This window comes from Chelonoidis abingdonii, chromosome 22 (assembly GCF_003597395.2).
Source record: "Chelonoidis abingdonii isolate Lonesome George chromosome 22, CheloAbing_2.0, whole genome shotgun sequence".
Classification (NCBI taxonomy): domain Eukaryota; kingdom Metazoa; phylum Chordata; order Testudines; family Testudinidae; genus Chelonoidis; species Chelonoidis abingdonii.
Window position 1 is genome coordinate 7,478,353 of NC_133790.1, and position 22,700 is coordinate 7,501,052.

The following is a 22,700-nucleotide window of genomic DNA, read 5'->3' on the forward strand; positions in this document are numbered from 1 at the left end:
AAAATTAAGATCATTACATTTTCCTTTGTAAAGAGCTGTGTGGGCTCCCTGGATGAAAAGCTGGACTAATTGCTAAGTATCATTTTGACTGATAAACTGATCAAACTGGTTGAACAAAATTTATTCTTAACTTCTTCCCTGGTCTTTTGGCTTTCTAAAATGGTATCATAAGGAGGAGGGAGAAAACTTGTTCACTCTAGCCTCTAAGGATAGAACAAGAAGCAATGGGCTTAAACTGCAGCCAGAAGGGTTTAGGTTGGACATTAGGAAAAAGTTCCTAACAGGGTGGATAACCCCTGGAATAAACTGCCTAGGGAGGCTGCGGAATCCATCTCTGGAGATATTTAAGAGCAGGTTAGATAAATGTCTCAGGGATGGTCTAGACAGTATTTGGTCCTGCCATGAGGGCAGGGGACTGGACTCTATGACCTCTTTAGGTCCCTTCCAGTACTGGACTCTATGAATCTGTAAGTTGTTCCCCTGAAATGGCTTTTCTAAATGGTGAGCGACTGGGGATCTGCAAGGAAACCTAGAGAGACAGGCCGTTCTGCACACTCAAGCACGCAAGGAGAGACTAGAGAGCGCGTGTGTTGCGTGCCGCCCGTTTTCTATTCCCTGCTGTCATCTGCCGCTGTCTGTACAGCTTGAGAGTAAAATTGAAAGCAAAAAGGCCTGGGAGAGACCTGCGTGCAGGCTGCACATCTGGGCCAGTCAGCGAAGCTCTGGCTTTGCAGCGGCCAATAACAAGGGTGCTGGTGAAATCTGATTCTCTCCTTCTGGGCCGGAAAATCTCCCAGTCGCAGCCAATCGAGGTGCCGCTGGCAGCAGCTGGGGGAAGAGCTGCTGCGCCGGGGAAAGGTGGGGAATCGCAGCGCAATGGAGACCCAGAAGAAGGGGGCGGCTGCAGCTGTGCCCGGGGGCGATTGCTAGGTAAGCGGGGGCTCCGTGCCCCTTACGGCGGGGGCAGGCGGGCATCCGAGAGCGGCCGCGGCGTTTTCCGCTTGTCGGTGGGTGGAGGGATTTAATTGCCTTGCCCTGGAATTGGGACCGAACTCCGGGCGGGGGTGCGGGCGCGGGGAGCGAGCGGGTGTTGCAGCCCGTGTCTGGCTGGCAGGGGGAGGCCTGGGCCAGCCCAGAAAAGGAGAGTCGCTTTGCCCGGGGCTCTGTTTGTGTGAGGGTGGGAGATATTCCCCGGTATCTCCGCGCTGGATGGTGCTGAGTCTTCTGGCCCCTGCTGCATCCTTGGCTAGTGCAGAGGATGGACCCCAGAGTACCACAGGGGACACAGAGAGAGGCCTGGGTTTGGCTGGTGGGGAGATGCTGGGTGGAAGAGGAGCTGCAGCTCGGTGGAGGGTGGCTCCCCGAAGTGATGTTATGCAGGGACCTTGCTGGGAAACGAATAAGATACTGGCCGGGGTAGTGGGGGGAACCCGTAAAGGACATGGGATGGAAACCTGCTGAGAGACTCTGCACTGCCTCTCTAACTGGGCTTGCTTTGTTTGGCTCTGGTGGCTGGTGCTTGTCACTCAGCTGCCGCTGGGTACTGAGAGGTGAGCTGTGATCCTGTCCAGCTCCCTGGGCCTGGGAATGCTGCGCGGATGGGGCGCCCACGTGCAGAACCCAGCAGCTGCTGCCATATAACGGTATGCACCCCTGAGTTAGCTTAGTCCGCATGCCCTTAGGGGGAGCCTAGCTTGGATCTGCCCGCTTTCAAATATGTATGGGGGGGGGGCTCATTCCTCATCCTCCCTGTCAAGCCCTGTCCTCTCACGCACCGGTGATAGTGATGGCTGGGAAGAATCAAATCCCCAGCCCCCCACTTCATTAGCTGAAAGTCGACTGGCCTCTCCCCACCCTGCCAAAACACAAGCAAGCAAACAAACCAAACCAACTAAACAGCAACACAGGGCCACAGCAGCCAGAAAGAGGCAAAACTGACAGGCTCTTCATACCCTAGGGGCTAAGGAACTTGCAGCACCTGTTCCCATCCCCATGGCGCACACAACCATTTTTGCATTTTTCACAGGTTGGGAAAAAGGAAATTAGTTTTCACTTCTGTTTCTACTCAGGTGTCTGGGGTTTTATGCACTAGCCCAGCATGCCAGTGTTTGGGTTGCAAACTCTGGTGACGGAAGGTTAGTTAAGAATATGTTTCTGTTGGAGTAAAGCCCCCAAGTTCTTCCTGTTGGATCTAGGTTTGGCAAAGACTTTTTTTTTGTAGCCATTTTTATCCTAAGAAAATGTAAGTTTGGGGCCAGTTTTGACCTGATGGTGTGTCTCTAAATGGAGATGTGGGAGCTGCGAAAAGGTCAATCTTTTAACTCTCGGGGCAGTAGCTATCATTTTGTAAAGTGATTATTTGTTTTTTGTATGTTCTAGGAATAGGAATGATACAAATAATTCCAAAGCCCAAGTGGCTACCATTAAATTAGCCTCCCCTAAAGCTTTCTTTTACTGCTGTAGACCTATGTTCACCCTTTTTTTTTTAGGATTGTTCCAGATTGTCAGGGTATGAGCTTAACAAACAGGTGGAATATGCTAATTTTTTTTAGTTAGTGCCGACTGCCCCCTCCCTTGTTCTAGATTTTCCTGCAGCTCCATGTGTGTCGGAAGCAGCCCTGTTTAGTAAACCCTTTAACGGTCAGGTTTCATAGATTCACAGATTCATAGACTCTAGGACTGGAAGGGACCTCGAGAGGTCATCGAGTCCAGTCCCCTGCCCTCATGGCAGGACCAATACTGTTCTAGACCATCCCTGTAGACATTTATCTAACCTACTCTTAAATATCTCCAGAGATGGAGTCCACAACCTCCCTAGGCAATTTATTCCAGTGTTTAACTACCCTGACAGTTAGGAACTTTTTCCTGATGCCAACCTAAATCTCCCTTGCCTGCAGTTTAAACCCATTGCTTCTTGTTTATCATCAGAGGCTAAGGTGAAAGTTTTCTCTCTCCCTCCTGATGACACCCTTTTAGATACCTGAAAACTGCTATCATGTCCCCTCTCAGTCTTCTCTTTCCAAACTAAATAGAACCAATCTTCAGCTCTCATCAGTCCTTGTTCTCAAGACCTTTAATCATTCTTGTTGCTCTTCTCTGGACCCTCTCCAATTTCTCCACATCTTTCTTGAAATGCGGTGCCCAGAACTGGACACAATACTCCAGTTGAGGCCTAACCAGCGCAGAGTAGAGCGGAAGAATGACTTCTCGTGTCTTGTTAACAGCACACCTGTTAATGCATCCCAGAATCACATTTGCTTTTTTTTGCAACAGTATCACACTGTTTCCCTCTAGCCTCTCACCCTAGCTCCTATTTGTTTCATTTTCCATTGCATCCTGATTTCTGGCTCTGGCTACTTTCACAGACACTGAGGCCTTCTTGTTGATCTGACTTGTATCTCTTATAATCTGCTCCTGATGCAGCTCTCTGCACTCTCCCACATGAGACTGTCTCCACATCTCCCACAGTTTCACACTGGGGGGGGATTGAAAACTTCTTGTTCCTTCAAGCGGTTACTCTGATTTCCCCCCTCCCCAATAGTATTTTTCTTCTGCACATCAAGCAGCCAGCACATTTACTTTCCTTCAGGATACTACTGGACATTAACATTCCAGAATAAGGAGAGTGTTTCGTATTTATCTCAGCTGAGATGACATTACTTGTACTTCTTCCTCCTTCTGTCTGCTCTGTGTGTGTCTGCTGTGTAGCAGTGTGTACTTCTCTATATTTGTTTTGATTAAACTAACGGGCCTATTCTCCCCTTATTGCAAGTTCAGATCACTTGTGGCCATCAGTGACCAAGTCTTCGTAGTTTACATAAATTATTTCATTCTCCACCAAACAAAATGCCCTTTTCTTTAATGTTATGACCTGAACCTGAAATAACAATACGTAGTTCTTGTGTAATGGTATTTATCCATAGATCTCAAAGCATGGAGGTTAGTATCGTTATCCCCATTTTACAGATGGGGAGACCGAGGCACGGGGTCTCAGTCCAGGGATCTATCCACTAATCACATTGTTTAAGTTACCCTTTCTGTAAAGCGTGGTCTGATGGAACTACATAGTGCATGCTTCTCATATTCTCTCTAGTAATACTAAGAGACTGTCGAGATTTCTTTATAAATACTGTCTTGAGCGTGTTTGCGTTTTAGTGTGAGGCTCTATTTTAATTCTCTTGTTCTGTAATTTTCTGACTATTTCTCTCTGTAATGTAATTTATCTTTTATAAAGCCTTCTGAAAATCCTCTAGAAAGCACTGCGTAGATTCACAACATTATTTTTGTTGTTTATCTCAAAATAATTTGATTGCTAAAAAGTACGAGCAGAGTGGAGAAGAATGGTCCAGCTCTCTAGTCGGGGGTTTCGGATGCCAGGGTTTAGCTTCCTGCTCCACCACTGACTTCCTATGTGACCTTGGGCAAGACACTTTAGTCTCTCACTGCCTCGGTTCTCCATCTGTAAAGTGGGGATAATAGCACTGCTCTGCCTCACAGGAGTGCTACGAGGAGAAATACATGTGGGCGCTATGTAAGTACCTAAAAGACTTAGATTGTTTGGATCAGAAGGAAAGATCTTTTCAGGTTAAATTTGAAAAGAAATGGAGTCAGTGTGGTTGAGAGAGACAGAAGGACATGAGCTGCAGAGGAGAAGGCTTTCACACCATCAGTGGTCAATGGTAAAGGGACTTGCTGCGTGCTGATACTCAGGAGTTGGTACAAGCAGTGAAAGGAGAAGAGAGAGAGCAAAATCCTTAGATGGTTTTAAAGAGGGAGCCATTGAAGCAAATCCTGAGGCCAGTGGGGAGTTATGGAGGCGCTGCATGCAAGGAAGCTGGCAACTGCAGCCAAGGACTGCACGTGCACACCATTTGGAGAGCTGGAAACTGGCTAGAGACGTGAGACTTCTCTTAGTGAAGGCAGGAGGAGATGAAGGCATGGATGAGGATTGGTTCAGAAGTGATACATAGTCATCATTGCAGAGGGGATGATAGGCAACTTGTTGATGTAGGAGAAGGAGGAGGAAGAAGAAGAGAGTTTAGGTTCATGGATTACTACAGTTAAAGGCAAAGGGAAAATGTGAGTTGAGGAGAAAGATAGAGGAGATGGAGGAGTTACACATTTACTGAAAGTGAGTGAGTTATCTGAAGGAAACAGAGGCAAAACCACAATCTTACCTGCGCAAGACACCCAGAGAGAGGTCGGGGGGGTACGAGTAATGCTGTGACCGTATACATGGCGTTGAGCATCATCAGCATAAAAGTGGCAGCAAAAGAACAAAGTAAACAGAGGAGCATCTGACTGTGTGGCCCTCCTTAGAAGAGGAGTCTTAGCATAGCATGAGCCATCACCAGAGACAGGTCCTAATCTGAGTTGCACAGGTATACATCCAGAGTAACTCCACTGGCTTCAACAGGATCCTCTTGGGTTTATGCTAGTGTAATAGAGATCAAAATCTGGTGCCATGAGTGCTTAGAAAGGAGGAGCTTTATGATCCCAGGGAGCCAAAGATGCCTGCATAGCGATGGAGATGATCCAGCTTCATTCCTTAGGATTTGGGGCCACACTGAACTCAAAGAGAATGAAGACAGATATTGAGCTATCATCAGCCGGAAGGAGGAGGCTGCTCACTCCACCGAGAGTGGCTTCGTGCTACGACTAGAACAAAACCAGACTTAACTCCAGTGCCGTTTGATGAGATCAGCTACTTGGAGGCTTTGCCAAGCCCCTGTTCAATGGTTTGTACTGTAATACACTCCCACAGGTTTGAAAACACCTGTCTTTGGATTTAATTTATTTCACAGTTCTTGCTGGATTTCACCTGTTAGCAAATACAGTACAGTACCGTACGAGATCCAGTCAATTTCACAGTTCAGGAGAGCAGTGAGCAAGCAAACTGGTTCAGTTTCCTTGGGATCTTTCTGGGCAAGGATTTGCAATAACTGCTGAAAGCCGTTTAGCAAATACTTATCTGGGACTCATGAACTGATACAGGAGCAGGAGCCTTATCTTATGTCTGTGAGGCTTGGGATTTAAGGCATCCAAGAACGGTCAAGTAAAGCAATAGTCTCCATGGATGTGTGAATGGTGAATTTAGTGCTGGTCAAAGGTGCTGATTAACTGCTTTGGAGAGTGGTTTTCTCTGGCCACAGAACATGGTGGGAGAGCAGCACTGTCTGTGACCTGGAGAGATCTCTTTCAAGAGGGAGAAATGGGAGAGAAGGCAGTTAATTCTCTGCTGGGACTACCAGTAAGGGGGCCAATTACTGCCAGTTTTTCTGGTAGTTCTGGTGATGTTGCCCCCAGTCTACCAGGAGCTGAACAGGGACCCACCAAACTCATTTAATATTAGACCATTTTAGCTCTGAGGGCAGGGATTGTCTCTTTTCTTTGCTTGTCCAGTGCCTGGGACAATGGGGCCCCAATACCAATTTGAGGTCTTTGAGCACTACCGTAATATACTTACTTTTCCTCACAACCTGGCCTTGCAGTTAGTCAGTCCACAGTGTTCTAGAAGTGAAAAGGCTGTCTGTCCTTTTAGGTATCCCTTGCCTGAAATGAATATGGTATGTAGGTTTAAAAATAAAACTCATTTATAACCAAATGACTTTAAGTATCTTGCTGAGCAATATCAAACCAAGGGAACCCACCTTTCATTAGACGGTTAAAGCATTTTGGGGGATCAGGGCTTTGCTTTCAGCCCAGTTCTGCGTAATGACTTTTAAGTGGAGTTCACAAAGCAGCTCATTCTCTAACTAGCAGGGAGAACTTATTAAAATTATTATTTGTATGAATCCTGAGAGGATTCCCATTGGCTAGGTATTAGTGGAGAGAGCTAATATATTTATGAGTGATACATGTACACATGCATTCAAGCAGGATTTTCATCTGGAAAGTGCCAATAATTGGGGCTTTTAGTAGTCAGATGCTGCCTACAGTTCCCTGACATCTTTTCTTCTTCAACTGACAGGCGATCAAACACATCAATGCAGAGGAATTATTTTTGGGAGGTAGAGATTAGTTTGGGGTTTTTGTTTTCCAGACCCTTTCTGTGTTATGGTGGCAAAATGCTTCTGCTGTTGCTAAACTCCATCTGGCGGCTGCTCTATTAACAGTGCATTTTAAAAAATTAAATAATTATCAGATTTAAAAATTCTTTCGGCACATTCATAAAGTCAGCTCCCTGGGAGGTGGGAGGCTTGATCTACTGCTCACATACTTTGCTGCTGTGAGCTCCTTGGTTGGAATTTGACCAAGATACTGGAGCCAATGCTAATGGGAGCTAAGGAGGCTGAGTACCTCATGTAACATGCCACACAGGCCCTAATGTAGCAAAGTACTTAAGCATGGGCCTAATTTTAAGCATATGAGTAGTCTTATTGAAGTCAGTGGGACTGTTGATGTGCTTGAAGTTAAGTATGTGCTTAAGTGCTTTGCTCAACTGAGGTCTTAGTGCGTGCAGGCAATAGTTGTATTCTCCAGACTATCTGCAAATGCTTCACAGTGCTGCCTTCATACTTTAACCAAGATAAGTGCTGTGCTTTTACTCCCAGCAGTGGCGCTCACATTTCTTATCAAGATTCTTGAAGTTCTTGTAAAATGTCATTTTTGACTCCTCTGGGAATCTACCTGCCAATCCCCCAGAGTTATGCACACTCCCAGCTCAGCCCCCGCATTGATTTTCACACTCTTGCCATTTTCTGTTGGATGGGCAAGGCTGAGGGAAGTAGCCCTATAACTCACCAAACAGTTAACAAAGATCATTAGTGCTCACCCCTCCCTGGTGGATTAAGCCTCATGAGGCCAGTGGTCCCAACGATGGGCTCATAAGTGGAGGCAGGAATAGGGTTGCCAACTTTATACTTGAACAAAACTGAACAGCCTTGCCCCACCTCCTCCTCTGAGGCCCTGCTCCCGCTCACCCCATCCTCACTCACTCGCTTATTTTCATTGGGCTGGCTTGGGGTTGGAGTGCAAGAGGGGATGATGGCTCCAGCTTGGGGTGCAGGCTCTAGAGTGGGGCTGGGGATGAGGAGTTTGAGGTGCAGGAGGGTGCTCCAGGCAGGGATCAAGTGGGTTGGAGGGCAGGAGGGGACTCAGGGCTGAGGCAGGGGGTTAGGGTGCAGGAGAGGGTACAGGCTCCGGGCTGTGCTTACCTCAGGCAGCTCCTGGAAGCAGCGGCATGTCCTACCTCCGCCTCCTACATGGAGGCGTGACCAGGTGGCTCTGTGTGGTGCATGCTGCCTCATCTGCTGGCACTGCCCCCACAGCTTCCATTGGCCGCAGTTCCTGGCCAATGGGAGCTGCAGAGCTGGCACTTGGGGCGGGGGCAGCTACGGGTCTCTATGCATAGGAGCCAGAGAGGGGACATGCTGCTGCTTGCAGGAGCCGCACAGAGCCAGGCACGTAGGGAGCTGCACCGCTGACCAGACTTTTAACGGGCCAGTCAGTAGTGCTGTCCGGAGCTGCCAGGGTCCCTTTTCAACCAGGCATTCCGGTTGAAAACTGGACACCTGGCAACCCTAGGCAGGACTCAGTTGGCCTGTGGCATTTTTATCATCATGTTATCAAACTCTCTTCTGAGTTGCACCAATGTAAAGTGCAATGGTGGGAGATTTCTATCAAAAAATCTAATGTAGATATAGTCTTTGTGTGCTACAGTTGCTAGCGGGTTTCCATCAACGTTTTTGTTAGCCTGTAGGAGGAGGTGGCATGTGATCAGTGCCACCATTATTACAAATTGTATTTTTGTCATCTTGTTCTTGGAAGTTATGAGAGACCCTTTGATCACAAAAAGTGAAATGATGACTGTACTTTGTCTAGCAAAAATGAGGCAACTGATCCTCATTGTTCTCTGGTTAACTTTTAACCAGGATGCAGAAAAAAATAGCACTTTGTTTGCTATTAGATTAATCAAGACATTAACAAGGCAAATGCCTATTCAGATGTGGGGTGGGGGGGAAGCTAGGGAGTCCAAAAGTGAGCTGGGATCTGCCTTCAGTCATTCTTAGCCCTTTTTTGGTGTTTGTACAGGTCAATTCCTAGGCTCCGAGGTGTTACTACAATGCAAATAGCAGGTTATCTTTATTTAACAGATGGGGAATTGGGGCAGAGAAAAGTGAAGTGACTTGCCCAGGGTCACACAGGAAGTCCTTGGCAGTGCTTGCAGTGGAACCCAGCTCTCTTTAGACCCAGTCCTTAGGTTTAGCCCCAAGACTATCCATTTCCTTCCCCTCCCCCCAACAGGGGAAGTATTAGCTATTGCAGCACACAGTATGCTAGTTTGTACCATTTTCAGAAATGACTCCAATGAGCTGGTCCAGGGGGATATGCTAATAACTGACTTTCTTAACTCTGGTTCCCAGATGATGAGATATGACACTCTTTGCATTCCTATGAACTGTAGCTAGCCTGACTTAGTTTTTTGGCTTTTCTTTAAGTCAATTTATTGCTATTAAAAGATGCTAGATTAATGGCTCTGGAGCCTGTATTTGTCTGTCAACCCCCCGGCCCAGGTACAGCACTGGCAGTGGCAGTCCAGGTTTCCATAACACTAGGCTGACCAGATAGCAAGTGTGAGAAATCAGGACAGGTGTGGGGAGGGGTAATAGGAGCCTGTATAAGAAAAAGCCCCAAATATCGGGACTGTCCCTATAAAATTGAGACATCCGGTCACCCTGCATAACGCTCCCCCACCCCCCAGTTGTCTTGTTTTGCTAGGACAGATCAGAGTCCTTACTCAATACGTGGCCTTGCTGATGAGATTGTCAAAAGGGCCCAGTTAGTGGTGGGAATAAAAGCACATAGCAGTGTTACTATCTTTTCATCACTTGCTCCATCGACATATATCAAGAAATGAAACTGCCTAGATACTGAAGATTCAGAGAAGCAAGAGCTAAGTGGGGTGATGCGTTAATGTGCTTGGCTTTAATCTCTGAGGTCTGGATTTAAATCCTGGCTGAGATCACTGGGTATTCTCATTTTAATGACCCTAAAAAGGCTCAAGACATGAGCAGCAGGGATCCTGCTGCTCTGAATTGAATCTTCTTCCTGTATATTACATGTGTGAGCTGATCTTGTCTGTAACGGTAGAGACAATGACCTCTGTACAGTGCTTATCGCTTAACATAAAGAGCATTGGCAGGGCTGTATTAGACTCTAGAGTTAGGATCACAGCGAGAACTGCAGGTCAGGACTGAAGGAATTGGGAAGAAGGAGATGACTGGCTCTGCACAGTACAGCCAGTCCCTCATATTCATGGGTGCCACCTTTAAAAATATATGAAACAAAAATAAACTAAAACCTGTAAGGGAATTCTGTCTGAGTCAGAAAGGCATCTCAGGGGAGTCAAGTGTAAACGAGCAATGTATGCTTGCCCCTGGCCCCGCCCACTTTCTGTTCCCCTGAAACTCTTCAGCTATCAAACTCAAGAAGCTGGGATCTTTTGGGCTAAAAATTAACAAAACACAACTCCTTGTGGAGGATCAAATGCTTTATTCACCACTGGCTTACGTGAGGGGAACGGACCCTCTCTGGCCAACTGTGAATTTGGCACCAAGCATCTATAAATACGTCTCTAGAAAGTTTCTCTCTTCCCTTGCATCAGCTTCCTGTTCCTAGCCTTTCTTAGTTTTGCAACGTGTTCGCTGCCAGTAAACTCTTAGCATGTTGTTTATCAATTAAAACTTTTACACTTAACGGCTGCTTTTCCTCTCTATGTTCTGCATTCAGCGTGTTTGATGGATTGATAAATCACCCTCTGATGCTACAGATTTCGTTTTGCATGCAATGTTATTAGGAACACTCAACTACAGTTTTGATAGGAACAGTATCAATGAACAAATAACTTGCAAAGGAGTTGTTTTTACTCCCTACCATCAAATATTGTTTAGTTTTACTTTTGTGCTGTTAATCAGTTGCCATGTTCCACTCCATAGGTGGTTGCATTTTCAGTGGTGTGCAAAGTGAGGGTGTATATAATTATAATATACACTCTGCAATCCTTTGGATGGGGAAGGGCATTCTATAAATGTCAGACTGCTTATCCTCCTCCTCACTAAGGTCAACCTCATGCCCATACCATTTTGTTAAGCCATGCGGACTTTTGAGTGATACTAGCATTGCATGAAATTCTTTCATTTTAATATTTGATTTATTTCTGAATTAGATGTGCAGTTGTTTGCCTTTAATATTCTTACTGCAGTGGGTATGGCTTATATATAGAGAGCAGCCCACAGGCAAAACATGTGCCAATAAAAAATTATACATACCAGGCTTTTCTGCTTCTTGCAGTTTTTCCATGTGTGTGGCTCTACAACAAGGTAGTTATTCTATTTGCATCCTTATAGCATGCTTTGATCCAACACCACAATGGGCCAGTGTTCCACGTGTGCAGTTTATGCGATTACAGGGTGTTGGCAATAATGGCGAGACAAGCAAATGCATTTTTCTTCTCAAAATAATTCATTTCCAGTCCAGCTTTGCCTTTTTTTCTCCAGCTGATTAAATTTATATCCTCCTCCTCCTCAGATTCCCCATATGCTTATTACAAAGAAAAACAGACTGCATGATCATTAGATTCTGCACATTCCCACAAACTGGCTGCATGATTAGCCCTTCTTGAAAGGCAATGGGTTTGTGGAATATTTGTGTGGGGGTCTAATTTGCTCATTGTGTTATCTAAGTTTTAAGACGACAGGTTTACCTCCCAGTTCTCAGGCTCAGTCGTTCCTCCTGCCCAGAGCAACACAGGTAAGGAAGTCTGGTGGATTTTCTGCCTTGACGCTGCCTGCGTAAAGTGCCACAGTTCTTAAACATAAAGCTTTGTGTTGAGAGTCTGATCATCTTTAGCCTGCTTACTGAGCACAGGAAGCCTTCTTGAATTAATCAGCCTTGATATATTTAGCCTTGTCAAGCCAATTAACTCCCCAAGTCCAGTGCACTCTCTCTGCTCTAAAGTGTTGCTGATACTTTGTGACTTAAATTCACGTTTACACGAGTATTAGTCCAGAACCTATTCACCATAAGCATTTTAATCCCTGCTAGTCTTCAAGCAGCTGCCCTATTAATGAAAAAAGATTCTAATGTGACAAGCAAGTGGCTAGTTATGGCTGTGTCTGTATTAACCTTGCAAAGCATATGAATCTTGCCATCTCCCTTAATGTAGGAGGGGTACTGAGTACTTTAGGAAATCTCTGCTTTCGTATTGCTATAAAACCCTAGCAGGTACCAGAAACAAATGCAAAGCAGCACAGTAGTTTAAACCACTACCGGTGAAAATTCATGTCACCTACGTAAGACCCAAATAAAGCCACATTTTCTGCAGGTGAAGTGTGAGGGGTGAAATCCATCTCTCAATGAGGGATCTGGGTGCAGAGCAGCTGTGCAGCCCTTCTGTTCTAGTGATTCCTTCTCAGGGTCCCCACCTGCCCCTGCAAGGGGCAAAGGGGCCTCTGAGGTCATGTAATTGGGATCCAGGCTTGCCAATGCTGCAGCCATCACACACCCTATTCTGTTTGTGGAGGGCCGGTGTGGGGCTTAAATGTGCACATTTTCACCACCTCGATGGATATTGCTCTGACTTCATTTCATACTCTTTCTGAAGGGCTGGAAACTATTTTCTATTGGGTAAAGACTAGCTGCAAAATCTAGCATTTCTGGTAAGTAGCCCAAGCCCTGCATGGGCCCATGGTATACAATGGCCAGACTAGGTTTGGATAATTGTGGTGATATAGGCAGAGGATGATGATGGCCAGCAGATAAGCATACACACCCCAGAATGCTAGCTGTGATCCTCCTTAGCTCTGGCCTTTGCAATACACCACATCAAGGGCAAGCCAGCTTTCCACTTCTTTCAGTTTCATCTCGCTATGCCCCATGAATGAGAAACGCCCAGATTCTTCCTTGTTTGGTGTGGTTTCTGAAGTGAGGTGGCGGTGAATGGTGGCAGTGCAGGGCACAGCACTTTGTCAATGGTTCCTGGTTAATGGGAAAGCTATTTATCTCTGCAAGCTGGCGTGGTTCCTAAAAGAACCTACAGCAAATGGAAACCAGCCTTTAAGAGCCATCTGCTCTCTTTGCTTGTTTGCTTTTCAGTTTTCTAATGCACCACTCTAGGGAGTGCATTAAAATGCACTTGTGCTGTGCAGTTCTAATGGATTCACAAGTCCAGTGTCATTTACTAGTACAGCTGCTTTGCTCCTAATCGGTTTTGTTCCATGGATCTGCTAGCAGCAGCAAGAATGCTCACGCTCAATATATAAGGCCTGGGCCAGCTCCCCCTGAACTTGATTGGGATTTATTTTGACAATTTCAGTGGCAGCAGGATTGGACTCTCAAGACACTAAGCACCCTGAAGTTCCAAGGAGCCTGATTTTTCAAACCTTGCCTTTAATTTTGCACATGTAGATTTGGGTGTGTGCTTTGTTCATGCCTTTCCCTAGCAACTGCAAAAATGAAGGCTCAGTGGAAAAGATCAGATGAAGTATCCATTGATCCTGCTCCATTGAAGTCAGGCTCTGTGTGCAATGGAAAGGAGAAGTTTGCTGCCGTGCTGGTCCAATGCAGTCTTCCTCAGGAATGATTAACGTTTAAATCTTTAATTTTAAGGGCTTCTTTGCCCTCCCCCTTCCACACCATGGAGGCATCAGGGGGCCGCCAATCCACATCAACAACCTGAACTTAATGGAGCAGCTGCCAAACCTGAAGGCTTCTTGGCTGAGAACCAGGGTCCAGGAACACATTTGCAAAATAGATAGATACAAGCAGCTTTGCTCCAAGCCAAATAGCACAGCGTCCTAGCTAGCACACATCAATAACAGACTTCCTGTCGGAGAGAAAAAATTCCTATGTAATATTCCTGGAGTATTAGGCATCCCAACTCTTTTGAACAGCAAGGGACAGATGAATCTGTCGGGGAGTGGGGAGGAATCTATCTCTTCTTAAAAAATTTACCCTTTCTGCTAAGAACTGGACTTATTTGTATCTTTCACTGTATTTTAATTCCTTTTTCTTCTTTGTCTCTTAATCTGCAAGCAGTAAATTGTGATGTGCCAAAAAAAAGCAGCATAGTTTTGTCAGTGGACCATTCCAGCTTCAGAGAAAATGGTCTAATTTATGCAGACGATTCTGTGTCTGAAATGGCTATTATGCAATTATAAAGGCTTTAAGAGGGAAAGAGAGTGCTTTTTTTTTTATATTTGACATGTAATTTCTACTATATTGATTCAGAGCAGCTATGCCAGAGGGCACAGCATAATGTAAATTTTTAATTTTACACAAGTGGATCTAATTTTAAGCAGCCACCTTATTGAGGTGTTGGAACAACATGGCAAAAATAAATAAATAAATCATTGTTTGTGGTGGTGTTTTTTTACTGGTGGCAACTTGTTAACCTAGAAATTAAAAATAAAATTGTGTTGCAGTGGGAAAAGCAATAATCTTTCTGCCTGTGTATTCCAGACTTGCTAAAATAAAACTCCCAGCCTGTTATCTCAGCCAAGTTGTTTCTGGCAACTCGGAAATGCTGTCTCGTCCAGATGACACTTGGGTCATTCACGGGTTTTTACAGCAATCCACTTTGGACAGGCAAAGATTCCACTGCTTAATTTCACCTTGATGGTTTTCAGAGAAATAACTGTATGGAGCTGTCTCTAATGCATCAGAGCTATAGAGACTTGCCAATTATATTGTCCTTTTTTAACTAAGTTAATTTTGCAGTCATTACCGTGGTTCATAAATCTAATTAAAAAAAAACTAAAAAGGGAAAATATAGAAAGCAAACAATGGATAGAGGATAAGCTAAAATAATGTGGTTGATTGGTTATTTTTTTTAGGTCCAAATCCAGCAGTCAGGTCTTTATGCCCATGTGTTGTCCCTTTGGCTTCAACGGTGTCCTAGACAAGTGCAGAGTTCTGCCTACGCAGACCAGATTTCAGAGTCAGGGCCCTAGTGCAGATAAAGGCCTGGTCTTTGAAGATACTGGGTACTCTCAGGACCATAAAACGTTCTGGGAAGGGATGGTCTTTTGTCCATTGCCTAGCACAAGAGGGCATGATCCTGACTGGATCATTGGGTACTAGTGGAATACAAACAAAATATACAATGTCCATTGATATTTATTGTAGTTGCATCTATGCATCTGAGAGCAGAGGGCCCGATTCGGGCCCTATTGAAGTTGATGATACAACTCCCCTGACCATAAATAGGACCAGGCTAGGGTGTCTGGCTTTTCTTAAAGAACTTAATGCTGATGCTAAGGGTTGTTTATATAGTGAGAGTAAAAGGAATATTACTGCCTAAATGTTTCTCTTTCTGCATTCTGGGAGTCAGTTATGTGAGAGAATCCTAGCCAAATGTTTAGACCTGGTCTTAGCTTTTACCCTGTTGTGCTAATAGTGGATCATCAACATTTAAATAAAAGCCTCATAATAATAATTCAAACAGCAATAATAATGTGCACTTCTCATTCAAGGATCTCAAAGCACATTGCAGATATTAAGCCTTACCATGTCTCTGTGACATAAGTAAGGAGTGTATAGAGTTTACTTTGCTTGCCACTGAAATGCAGTAGCTATTTAAGAACTCACAGCAACACCACCCAGCAGTCTGTCAGAAAGTGAGGAAAACCAGTATGTCTAACTGAAAATGCAAGGGGCATTTAGGGAGACAGCATCTAATTGTAACTTGAATTAGAATTGGGCAAGGGCACTGGGACTAACATCTGCTGTTACAAAAAGTGCCACAGGACCTTTAATGGCCCCACGGGACCGCACTCCAAGGCTGTCTTCTCCTGTTCTGAAGCCTGACCTTATTAAACAACAACAAACGGACCTAACAAGCTGGCTATGCGGAAGTACAAAACAAATGACATACCGGTAATTCTTTCTTCTAACCTTTGTCTGTCCCAACCCATCTTTGTTGTGGTCCTTTTCTTTGCTTGTCTGATTTGGATTGTAAGCTTTTTGGGGCAGGAACTGTTTCCTTTATTTCTATAAAGCATCAAATATGCTCAGGGCACTACATCAATAATTTACAGAAGGGCCCCAAACCTTGAATCTGAAATTTGTGCTCTGTGTACCCCAGATTCAGATGCTCCAGAACTTGGGTTTGAAATCCAGATCTGAATCCAAAGCTTCCCAGATCTCATAGGTGTTAGTATTTAGCACATTGCAGAGATTGGATCTAGCTTCAAATTCTGATCTGAACCCAAACCTTGAGGTCTGGTTTGTCCCCATCTCTGCTAACATTAATAGGAATTAACTGGATCACTACTGTCTCGGATGGAAAACTACGACCTGTCGAATTGTCAACTCCTTGGTGCTCATTGGATAATTAGTGAATAATTCTGTAGAGTGACAAGTGCCAGAATTATTGACTTTCAAACAAATTGTTAGATCAGTTAAACATCCAGCTAATAAGTATCAGAGGGGTAGCCATGTTAGTCTGGATCTGTAAAAACAGCAGAGAATCCTGTGGCACCTTATAAACTAACAGACGTTTTGGAGCATGAGCTTTCGTGGGTGAATACATACATGACATGCATCCGACGAAGTGGGTATTCTCCCACGAAAGCTCATGCTCCAAAACGTCTGTTAGTCTATAAGGTGCCACAGGACTCTTTGCTGCTTATCCAGCTAACAGTAAGTCTTGTCTTTAAATAAGCCTGTGAATGATCCATGGCCAATAGGTATGGCATTACAAAGTTGCTGCTAACTATTTCTTATGCTTTTAGATTACTCTCTCTGATGGAGCAATGCCATCAGTTGGGATGAAGCCGGCCAGTGCATCATGCCATCATGTGTTCCCAGCAGACCTACCACCAAGAGACCCATTTGTTACGATGAACCACGCAGCAAGTGCAGGAAGGCACCTGACTATCTGTGTAGCTTGTTGTCACTGACCATTGAGTACTTGGGCATGGAGTCTGTTGTTGTGGTGACAGAGTATGATTCGACTGGTGCCTCAGGTGAGGAGTGAGGACAGGACAGACGGGAGGAAGATGAGCATGTGGAACACTGCAGTGAAGGGATGATGGTGTCTGATAGCTAGGGTCTTGCAGGGGAGGGTGTTCCTGGCGCTCTAGGGGGCCCCCAGAGCTGACAAAGGAGTCAAAAGCCAAGCTGAATCTTTCAGACCAAAACTATCTCAACAGGAAAGATCAGTCACCCAGTAGCACTGCAGGTGTGAATGAACGTTACATTTACCCATCTCTCCCTTATTCTCCAGTTACATCTCCACATTCTTCTCCTCGATTGCCCCGGAGGCCAACAGTGGAATCAAATAAAGTTTCTATTACAGGTTTTCAGGTAAGGAAAAACATGTCCTATGTAACTGAATGTTTTGCACAGACTCTGCATTTCTGTGAAATATGTGTGGCTTTCCTGAGTATAGACCAGTTACTATTTCCGCAGTCTTACTGGTTCAGAATGCTTTTAGCCTACTACTTTTTGACACAGCCCCTTATTCATGGAGGGGTCCTCTTTCGATAGTGTTTTGTGAACTTTAAAGGAAATTGAGAATAGGGTGCAGCCCTAATGAGCAAAGGTCTTGGGGATTCCTGAATTTATCGTATAATCAGATGTCCCTGAATATTTGCTCCTGTGGAGCACCTAACCTCCCCCAGAAGTGGAGTTGAAGAAGAGCTCTGCTTCTGTGAGGGCTGGGTGTTGTGTATGGCTGGAGCATGAGTCACCTGTCTAAGTTCAAAAGAATAGGGGTTTGACCTGTGCAACCATGACAGACATAACCAGTGTTGAGATAACTGAGAGTCTTGGCTGGGAGTCCCTCACTCAGCAGGGCACAGTAATTTTTAAAAGTTAACACTTTTCAATGTTCTGAGGTCAGTTTAATTGATAAGTAATCTGATGCTGTGTTTGTCTTCACCTTCTGGGTGAGGCGAACATGGTGTTCTTATTAAAGCTTTCTCAGTGGAAGCAACCATGGATCACTGTGCATGCACTCTCCTCACCCCTTTTAGGTGGAGATCTCCTGACTGGGGCTTTTCCCTCTCTCTCCCTCCAGGCTGTACAATTCTCTGCCTGCACTGTCCCCAGCAAGCCAGATTGCCTAAACAGGCCAGCATCTGTGCTTTGCTTTCTCATCAATGACTATGAACAACGTACTGTTCAGCTACTCATGCCAGCAGTTGAGTTTTATCACACAGATCTTTATAAAGCACATTTACACTTACGGTGAAAGCATTACAGAGAAAACATTTAAAAACAAGTTCCTATACATATGCTTAACGCTTACCAGGGGTCAGTCACCCAAAGTCCTTCCAGCCCTGCCCTTGGACAGAAGGTCCTGTCCATTTGCTGGATCAGAAAGAAAGCTATTTATCCAAAAGTGATTTCTTTGTCTATTTGGTCTCTGGAGAATCCAGTTTGGACTAGTATATGCAGCCTCTGCAGCTGGTGGTACTTCTCTGAAGGTGTTAGAACCTGAGTGAATTTGCCTAATCACCTCCCACTGTTTGTAATTGCTGGATGATGTGTGGTCACTCATCCCAATGGAATTACATACAGTGGCTGGCCCACAATGATACATACACTTAATATAGTCAGATCTGTCAAAAATATTGCAGGAAATTGCCACATCTGTCACGGGGGCTATGAGGTTGTGAATTGTCCAAGTGCTATTCTAGAGCGGTTTGATCCCAGCTCTGAGTAGAACTCATGAGTTCCTGGCTTTCAGTCCTGTGCTTGGACCACTAGATCATACCACTCTGAACCAGGACATACTGGCTTCTCTTCCTGTGAATGTAGCAGCTATTATGAGGATTGGAACTCATTTGTGCATCATGAGTTTCTCTATGCAACTTGAACATGGGGAGAATCCTATGTACCTGCCCTAACTCCCCCAAAGAGAGATTCTTCCCTGTCTGTGTGTGTGTGGCTATATTAATGGAACCCTGGCAATATTTATCACAGCCAACAGTACCACAAATTCGGGGAAGGAATGAAGGGGGAGGGAAATGAGAGACTCTTTAGGAATATGTATAAGGAGTTCTGTGATCTCTGACAACAGCAGCTGATTAAAAAGAGGTGGGAGAAATTAATTCCTCCTGCCCATTCTTGCTTAATTATGTATTTGAAAGGAAATGCATTTATGCTAATAATGCTCATCTTCTGGCAATAAATCTGTGCATGTTTTATGCAATGGGTGGAAGGCATGTGGTCAGTTAGCTTAAAAAGAGACCTCTTCCTAAGCAGTATCTCGTTCAGGGCTAGCAGAGGTGAGCTTCCCCTGGTAACGGAATTAGCACAGTATAGTCATCAGTTCTGGAAAGCAATAACCCAGAATAACCAAATGCTTACAATACAAGATAACATGTTATGTTGCAAGGTGCTGATTACCCTGATGCTCCTAGTGAAGTCAATAAAGGCCTCATCCAACCACATTGCAGTAAGTGGGATTTTTGCCATTGATGCTCATGGGAGCAGGGGCTTTGGCCTAAATAAATTAGTCAGTGCTTTGCACGATTGTCTCTCGTGTGCTTTTCTAGAAGAAGGCATTTCATAGGAGGGTTCAGACTGGAGTGTTAACCCTTGAGGAATTGGTCATTACAAAGGCCATGTCTACACTAGCAAGCTCACAGCAGTACAGCTGTACCGATACAGCTCTGCCGCTGTAAGATCACTCATGTAGGCACGTTATGCTGGGAGGAGAGAGAGTTCTCCCATTGACATCATAAACCACCTCCAGTGAGTGGCAGTAGCTATGTTGGTGGGAGAGCATCTACACTGTCTACGCTGGTGCTTCTGTTGGTGCAACTTATGTCTCTCAGGGATGTGGTTTTTTTCAAACCACTGAGCAATCTAAGTTATGTTGACAAAAGTGGTAACGTAGACATGGCCTCAGTAACTGGTCTGAGTTCTTCATGTGTAATTAACTAGTTGTTAATTATGATAAAAAGACAGCAAAATGAGGGGCTTATTGGTGCTTGAAACAATGTTCAAAGGTGAGTGGACTTGATCTTCAGCCCAGTGCATGGGAAATGTGAATGTAAAAAAACACAGTCTGAAATAGTGATCAGATACACTGTATTGCATGCCCAGAACCTGTCATCTCTAACACAGAACAGGCAGTAAATGTCTGCTGGACAGTGTGTTAGACATAATAAAGGTATTTGGAAGTTAGGAAGTGGAAGGACTAAACTTTCCACTGCTTACAAGGCCTGGGGCACTCTGATAGGTTTATAAACTGTTAATTTCAGCTACTGATCTTTATATACCTATTTAATGTGAGTGGTTCTTATTGAGAACGATCACTTGAATGTCAGTAATTAGCCATGTGTAGAAATTCCCAATCTTGGCAAATGGCTGTCATTTATTGCTAATGAAATCAAACATTATAGTTACAATCTGAATGGATTTACATTACCTAACAAATACAGTAATCTGCAGAGTAAAAGATGACATTTATTGTCTAAAGAATATTACATCTGTGATTTAAGAGTCTGTTACTGTTTCAGGATTGTTTTTTTCCCCTCTCTGTCCAGTTAATTGACTCTAATGATGCTCTGATATCTCGTTTTTTTGGAGCTCTGTTTATGAATAATACATTTCTTCTTCCTGTGCAAAAAATAAAAATAAAAATTGCAAATAAATATGTGATTGTTTTTGTTATGCCACTGGTTCATGTCAAACTTTTTTTTCTTCCCTTTGTAGGACTGTGTGCAGCTTAATCAATATAAATTGAAAGATGAAATCGGAAAGGTGAATTCTTTACAGATTTGGCATACAAGCATTAGGCTGGGAGTTTCAGGGGGGGCTATTTAATTTCTTTTATCCTAAGCTCACACCTTCATAAGTATACTTCATTAAATGTCCTCACCCCTGCTACTTTATGCAATTACAGCTGTTTTCAGTTGTGCTACAAGGTTAATTTCTAGTCCAATGAAACACAGCAGGTATAATTTTCCATGCAAGAGGGTGATCTAGCCCCATGCTATTATGCTCTCTACCAGAGTTTTTTAATAGATTGGTCAGCACCTGTGGGTGATTCCCTGCTCAGAAATGTCCCAAGATGGCTACTGGTGTATCAGAACTCTCAGGTGACCTGCCTGCATTGGAGCCTGAGGGGCTACAGCACTTGAAACCCACTGTGTTTGTATTGCTAGTGGGCAGTTTGAATGGAAACGTTCTGTGCCACGCTGAGCTCAAACTTGGGGGTCACCTTCTGGCTGTGCTGGAGCAGAGGGAGAAGCCCCACAATCATTGTGAATCTGAGGGCCTACAAAGGAGTCCAGAGAGCGACCGCATGTTTCACTCATAGTGGGAGTCATGGTAGCTAAGGTGTTTCTCTGATGGCCCCCAGTCAGTAACCTGTGGTTGCTGGTGTATTTTTCTAGGGCTCATATGGGGTTGTGAAGCTCGCATACAATGAAGATGACAACACCTACTATGTAAGTATTGTTAGTAGAGATTCTCTGGTGGAGCGTAGTCTAGTGCTGGGTGCAGGGGCAGACCTGCCTCACTGCCAGCTTCTGGATGGAGTCGTAAGCATTCCAGCCAGCTCTCTAGCTCCCTGATCTGACACCCACCTTCCCAGCTTTTCTGGGCTGGGCACCAGATCTAATAGCACGCACCAATCAAACAGCACTACCAGAGGTTGCTGCCTCCCTTGTTTGGCAGGCAGGAATCCTGCAGCTTAGAAACTCTCCCTGTTCTCCTCACCTAGCTGCATCTTCTTCCACATCCCTGAGTCCTGCATCAACTTGCCTTGGAGGGGAGAAAATGTGCTGCTTGGCTAGCTGATGAGGTGTGGGAGGAGTGTTCCTCAGCTGGCCCAAGGGCACCAAGCAGGAGCAAGACCTGCCTTAAGGCCGTGCTGCCCTTGTATAGTCAAGATCTTAGGTGGGTAAACCTGGTATCGAGACCAGAAGGGGGCTGAGAACCTGGGAGAAGGGGGAGAGAAAGTTCTGGGATGTGGGGAGAGGAGAACCTGAGACACAGAAGAGAGGGGAAGAGATCCCCCCTCAGGTATATCATGGGGGAGCTGCCCCCAAAGGTGCTGTATGTTAGCAGAACAGTGTCTCCCCAGTGCTTCTGAAGATGGATCAAAAACACTTCTTTGCACTCCCTTCTCATCCTTACACCAGGCCCTTCTCATCCTTACACCAGGTTTGCACTCCCTTCTCATCCTTACACCAGGCCCATTTGGCTTTGCACAAAGATCCAGCATCTGCCCCCAGGAGCGAGGTTTCAACCTACACGTGTGAGTTCTTTGCAATAGCAGTGACAGAATCTATTTACATATTAATTGTATTGCAGGCAATGAAAGTTCTTTCTAAAAAGAAGCTCATGAGACAAGCAGGGTTTCCACGTAAGTAACCAATGGCAGTTCGGTGTGTGGAGAACTAGTGAGATCTATAGCTGAGCAGCAGAGATGGTGGGATGGGGGAAACATATAGCCCCACAGTCTCTGACAGCAGAATTACCATATATGTATGAGGCAAATATCCTGGTTGGAAAGTGTTTTGTGGCAGTGACGAATTTTGTGTATATTGATGTTGGAAGTTTGGGGCGAGGGCTGGAGTGATAGAGGGAAGGTTAATTTGGGGGTTAGGGCAGTGGGCTGGGAACCAGAAGATCTTGGCTCTGTTCCTGGCTCTGACAGACATCCTGTGTGACTTTGGGCTGGTCACTGAATTGTGCTGTGCCTAGCTAATGATCCAACCGGCAGACCAAATTCGGTG

The 22,700-nt window shown here is 44.9% G+C and overlaps 1 protein-coding gene across 3 annotated transcripts in view; it reads left to right on the top strand.

Moving 5' to 3' along the window:
• Positions 1 to 627: 627 nt before the first annotated feature.
• The window catches only part of CAMKK2 (calcium/calmodulin dependent protein kinase kinase 2), a 48,265-nt gene continuing 26,192 nt past the window's right edge, over positions 628 to 22,700 (top strand). The window contains exons 1-6 of one of the 3 annotated variants that reach the window (XM_032800685.2): positions 628 to 930; positions 16,734 to 16,967; positions 17,228 to 17,307; positions 20,671 to 20,718; positions 21,354 to 21,407; positions 22,276 to 22,327. In XM_032800685.2, the coding sequence (XP_032656576.1) occupies positions 16,790 to 16,967; positions 17,228 to 17,307; positions 20,671 to 20,718; positions 21,354 to 21,407; positions 22,276 to 22,327 (412 nt within the window). In that variant the 5' untranslated portion in view covers positions 628 to 930; positions 16,734 to 16,789. The remainder of the gene's footprint in view (positions 931 to 16,733; positions 16,968 to 17,227; positions 17,308 to 20,670; positions 20,719 to 21,353; positions 21,408 to 22,275; positions 22,328 to 22,700) is intronic. The other 2 variants (XM_075059891.1, XM_032800683.2) reach the window with 2 other exon arrangements.